At 48.0% G+C, this 6,000-nt stretch overlaps 1 protein-coding gene and 1 pseudogene across 1 annotated transcript; one reads left to right on the top strand and one right to left on the bottom strand.

Annotated features, from left to right (window-relative positions):
• The first annotated feature begins 292 nt into the window (after positions 1–292).
• LOC117833400 (uncharacterized) lies at positions 293–2,321 on the top strand. Its single transcript, XM_034712870.1, has one exon. It carries the CDS (start codon positions 396–398, stop codon positions 2,079–2,081), a length of 1,686 nt encoding a protein of 561 aa, XP_034568761.1. The 5' UTR covers positions 293–395; the 3' UTR covers positions 2,082–2,321.
• A 3,148-nt stretch (positions 2,322–5,469) lies between these two features.
• LOC117834914 (small nucleolar RNA Z247) lies at positions 5,470–5,601 on the bottom strand (annotated as a pseudogene).
• Positions 5,602–6,000: the final 399 nt, after the last annotated feature.

Raw genomic sequence — 6,000 nt, 5'->3', positions numbered from 1 at the left:
TGGTAACAGTACTTCAAGTTATCTTCCATTATCTAAAAAACAATACTTCAAGTGGTTGAATATATAAAAACTCTGGCTTTTATCGAAAAGAAAAAAAAAAGATTCAGCCCCGGTGTGATCCTACCGGCCACCACGCGTTTCACGTGGTAACAGTACTTCAAGCTTATCTTCCATTATCTAAAAACCGACGCAGATTACTATATGGGCCATGTGATCATGTGTCACAATCACCGCCCTCCATGAATTATTGAAGTCCATCCCATGCGTGTAGCGCGTGTATAAACACCGCCCTCCGGCAGGCTCCTCCATCACCACATCCACCACCTCCTCTCCTCATCCTGCACTCGACTCTCCTCGTCGTAGTAGTGTTCGATCGTGTGTGTGCAAGTACAGCAATGGGGTTTGGCCGGAAGGTTGGAGAGGGTGGGGTTAGCAGGTGGCTCCTCCTGCTCGCCGGGGTGCTGCTGGCGGTGGCTGTCATGGTGACGGCCGGTGACGCTGCGGAGGAGGGAGCCACCGCTGGTGACGACAGCCTCCACGGTAGCCGAGCTATGTGCGAGCTCAAGTGCCAGCATCATCATGATCCAGTGAACAAGAAGCGGTGCGTCGACTTCTGCATACAGTGGCAGCTAGCACTACCGTTTGACGCTGCGGAGGAGGGAGCCACTGCGGGCGAGGACAGCCTCCACGGTAGCCGAGCTATGTGCGAGCTCAAGTGCCAGCATCATCATGATCCAGTGAACAAGAAGCGGTGCATCGACTTCTGCATACGGTGGCAGCTAGCGCTACCGTTCGACGCCGCGGAGGAGGGAGCCACCGCTGGCGACGACAGCCTCCACGGTAGCCGAGCTATGTGCGAGCTCAAGTGCCAGCATCATCATGATCCAGTGAACAAGAAGCGGTGCGTCGACTTCTGCATACGGTGGCAGCTAGCGCTACCGTTCGACGCCGCGGAGGAGGGAGCCACCGCGGGCGACGACAGCCTCCACGGTAGCCGAGCTATGTGCGAGCTCAAGTGCCAGCATCATCATGATCCAGTGAACAAGAAGCGGTGCGTCGACTTCTGCATACGGTGGCAGCTAGCGCTACCGTTCGACGCCGCGGAGGAGGGAGCCACCGTGGGCGAGGACAGCCTCCACGGTAGCCGAGCTATGTGCGAGCTCAAGTGCCAGCATCATCATGATCCAGTGAACAAGAAGCGGTGCGTCGACTTCTGCATACGGTGGCAGCTAGCACTACCGTTTGACGCTGCGGAGGAGGGAGCCACCGCGGGCGAGGACAGCCTCCACGGTAGCCGAGCTATGTGCGAGCTCAAGTGCCAGCATCATCATGATCCAGTGAACAAGAAGCGGTGCGTCGACTTCTGCATACGGTGGCAGCTAGCGCTACCGTTCGACGCCGCGGAGGAGGGAGCCACCGTGGGCGAGGACAGCCTCCACGGTAGCCGAGCTATGTGCGAGCTCAAGTGCCAGCATCATCATGATCCAGTGAACAAGAAGCGGTGCGTCGACTTCTGCATACGGTGGCAGCTAGCGCTACCGTTTGACACTGCGGAGGAGGGAGCCACCGCGAGCGAGGACAGCCTCCACGGTAGCCGAGCTATGTGCGAGCTCAAGTGCCAGCATCATCATGATCCAGTGAACAAGAAGCGGTGCGTCGACTTCTGCATACGGTGGCAGCTAGTGCTACTGTTTGATGTTAAGGAGGAGGATGGAGCCAGCGCCACCGACACCATCACCGCTGGTGAGGTCGGCATCTGCGCCAACCGGCGTATATGCAAGATCAAGTGCCAGCACCATCACGACCCGGTGAACAGCAATCGGTGCACCGACGTCTGCATAGGGTACCAAGTGGCACTAGATGCCATTATGGAGAATGGAGCCACCGCCACCGTCACCGATGGTGAGGACACGTTACGCGGTAGCAGGCGTATGTGCGAGCTCAAGTGTCAGCACCACCATAACCCGGTGAACAAGAAGAGGTGCGTCGACTTCTGCATTCGGTACCAGCTGGCACTGCATGGTATCAATGATGGAGCCACCGCCGCCGCTGCCGGCGGAGCCATCCGCCAGGTGGTGTGACGCCGGCGCATGCATGGACGGCATGAATAAGGGCCTAAGTACGTGTCGCTGGATATTTACGGACCGCTCGTGTGCGTTTGTCTTTTACGTTGATGTGTGTGTGATGTGTGAGAGGCCCTGACCGAAGCTTACATATTCGGTTTCACTAGTACTTGTTGTCTCTGGTTCTACTGCGTTTTTAAGAGCCTTTGCAAGTGAGTTGTCAGTTGTGATGAATAAAATGGCAGGCTTTTTCGTTCAGAGTGGATTTGTAAAAAGCACTGGCCAGTTAGGTTTATTTTGAACAATATCGTCATCTTCTCTTTTAGCACGCTAGGTCATCTCGAGAATGATTAAATTCTCAACTCATAAATGGACAATATTGTGGTATAGGTGGGTAATCACCAGTGACATATCACTATACTATGCATATACACTCACACATATAAACACAGAGTGGCGGACCCAAGGCCCGGCCACCCTGGGCACATGCATGCCCAGGCTCCATGCCATGGCTGCAAGCAGCAAGTTGCTTTAAATCAGATGTCCATGCATGCATGTCAGATGGAAAGAGAGAGCTTCCTTTGACTATGCCCGGGCTCTCATCGTTACCTAGGTCCGCCACTCACACATGCTACATGCACACAAACTCAGTTCGCGATGCCAAGGCGTGCCCGCAATCGGGGTTCTTCATTTCCAGTGGATCAAGTTTATGTTCACTGGAATGCACGACAACATGAGCATCCAAAATGGAAAGAAGCTCATAGGCCACACAAATACAAGCCTCAGAATGCATCCCACCTAACCGTTCTTGCTATTTAATAGAATAATATTGTATTTTCTCTCTTTTAAATTGTTGACGGTTTTGATTTTTCTAAATTCATATATATTATTATGCATATAGATGTACACTAGATAGTGCATAGAAAAACTATACACCTAGAAAAAAATTATAATGATATACAATTTTGGGATGGAGGAAGTATACATGAAAACAGTATTATAATGCCCCGCACTAAGTGGCACATGGTAAAAAAGATAAAGGAGTGTTCGATGGTACATTGTCTATCACTAAAAGAACAATTAGATAAAAATACAAGCACCAGTGTAGCAGTGCTAAGTAGAGCTGGGACTTGGGCCGTGCTATTTGTGGGCCGCTCGAAGCACGACATTTTAGCACGGTCCAAAGCATGGCACGGCACGATAAATTTTGGACCGTGCCAGCACGGCACAAAAGCAAGGGTCCTGCCATGCCTAGGATATTGGCATGACGGGTGGTATGGCACGATCCTAGGCATGGCACGGCACATATCTTGGGTTGTGCTTAGGCCGGCACGACAATAGAATGGCCCATTAATACAACTGTAGGTTATATCATCCTAACATCATTCGTTCTTTATGTCATATAGCCTAACATAACTACTATCGTGGAAGGAAACCACAAAATCTACCTTATAAATATGGAACCATGATGAATGTTATCCTACAATATTTATATAACATGGTTTGTTTCCTCAATTAATTTTAGAAATTATTTTTCTACGTATGAAAGCAAAAATATGTGCAGGCAAATGAACACCAATAAAAAATAAACACATGTATTGCAAGGGTCGTGCTTAGGCTGGCATGGCACGAAGATGTGCCAACGTGCCACAGCCGTGCTTGGGCCTAGTAACAGGCTTGCTAATTGCTTCCCCATAACTAGTAGCTTGAAGATGAGGAGGAAGAAGTAGGATTTCTTGTCAGAGTCTTGCTCCAGCATTGTCATGCAAAGCTTCAAAGGGGAACACTTCTTCAAAAAAGATAACATCTCAAGAAATATACACTCATCCAATGGATATATCCAAGCATTTGTATACCTTGTGGAGAGAGCTATAGCCAAGGAAAGCACACTTCATGGAATGGAAAGCAAGTTTTCTAGTATTGAATGGCCTAAGATTCGGTCAACAAGCATACTCAAAAACTCAAAGAAAAGAGTAGTTGGGTTTTTCTTGGCAATGGAGCTCAATCGGAGATTTGAAATTTATAACCTTACTAGGAAAGCGATTGATAAGATAGGTTGCAGTAAGAAATGCCTCATCCCAAAATTTCAAAGGTATGGAAGCTTTAGCAAGGAGGGCCAGCCCAACTTCCACTATATGACGATGTTTTCTCTCGGCTGACCCGTTTTGTTGATGAGCATGGGGGCAAGAGACACGATGGGCAATGCCAATCTTTTGAAAGAACAGATTTAACTTCTCATATTCTCCACCCCAATCTGTTTGCATGGCTAAGATTTTTCTATCAAATTTTCTTTCAACAAGTTGTTGGAAATCATGGAACACATCGAACATGACGAATTTATTTCTAAGGAGATATATCCATGTATGCCTACTATAGTCATCAATGAAACTTCCGTAGTAGGTGAACCTCCCAACAGATGCAGGTGCTAGTCCCCAAACATCAGAGTGTACCAATTCAAGCGGAGCAGAAGAAGTATTTTCAGATATAGAATAAAGGAGTTGATGACTTTTGGCCCTTTGACAAGGGTCACACACAGACGCAATATTATTACTGCTTACAAAAGGTAAACTATGATCTCTAAGAACATGAGAGACTATAGGCAAAGCTAGATGCCCTAGGCAACTGTGCCATCGCTATGTGGATGGCCTGTTTGTAGCAAACGTTTCTTTATTATGACTCCCTTCTTCTAAACATGGCACCAAAGGATAAAGACCCCCTCACATCTTCCTTGATGAATAACTCTCCTCGTTGCCCGATCCTTGGTAAGGAAAAAATTGGGATGAAATTCAAAAGGAACATTGTTATCTGGGGCTAAACGATAGACAGAAGCAAGACTTTTATGTGTACTTGGAAAGTCTTTATGTGTACTTGGAACATGTAGAATATTTTTCAAGTGAAGATTGGGAATAGGGGTTTGCAATATAGCATGACCGATATTATTAATCCTCATACCTTGGCCGCTTGCAGAGTAGACTTGATCTCGACCTCCATATTTGAATTGAACGATCATCTTCTCAAGATTTCCAGTGATATGATCTGAAGCCCCGCTGTCAGCATACCAATTCGTGTCGATGCCATAGGCTGCTGCACCAGAGTTGGATGGCTTGTTGTTGTTTGTCTGATGGTCTTCATCATACCTATACCAACACTCCAATGTTGTGTGGTTAGGCCTGTCACAAATCTGGCATCTTGGTTTGGAGCTTCCCTGTCCTCCAGCCCTAACACTAGTGTGGTTGCCATCGCCTCCACTAGTGCTTCTTCCTCCACGATAATTGCTTCCACAGCCACGGTAATTACCACGGCCTCGGTTGTTGTAGCCACCTCCATGTCCTCTTGATGCAGAGTTTACAGAGGATTGATATTGACCACCGGAGCTATCACGAAGCATCTCCAACCTTGTTTCATATGCCATAACTTGGGCATATAGCTCGCTGAGTGAGATCTAACCATGACAGCCCATGACAGATGTAACAATAGGATTGTAATAACTATCCAAACCTGTGAGTATGAATGATACCATCTCATCATCTTCAACCTTCCTTCCAGCACCCGCGAGCTCGTCGGCAATAGCCTTCATCTTATTGAAGTATACTGAAGTTGCCATGTTTCCCTTCTTCAGGGTTGACAATTGCATTCGTAGATGAGTTATTCTTGCATGAGATTGAGCGGAGAACATCCTTTGTGACAGACTTCTGCAGACAAGGCTAGAGTCACCACTTGTCCCAACACATCCTTTGTGACAGAGTTGAACAAGAAGGCAAGGATCTGCTGATCTTTTGCCAGCCATGTGGAGTACACAGGATTGATGACAGCCTCCTTGGACTTATCTTCCTTGATGATCTCCAATATTGCAGGTGGAGCTTTGATGGATCCCTCTAGGATTCCTAGCAGTTGAGCCCCCCTGATGGGTGGAAGGACCTAAGCCTTCCACAGGACA

Source organism: Setaria viridis, chromosome 8 (genome assembly GCF_005286985.2).
Source record: "Setaria viridis chromosome 8, Setaria_viridis_v4.0, whole genome shotgun sequence".
In the NCBI taxonomy this organism is placed as follows: Eukaryota; Viridiplantae; Streptophyta; class Magnoliopsida; order Poales; family Poaceae; genus Setaria; species Setaria viridis.
The sequence above is the reverse complement of the archived record's forward strand: the minus strand, read 5'-3'. Positions and strand labels throughout refer to the sequence as shown.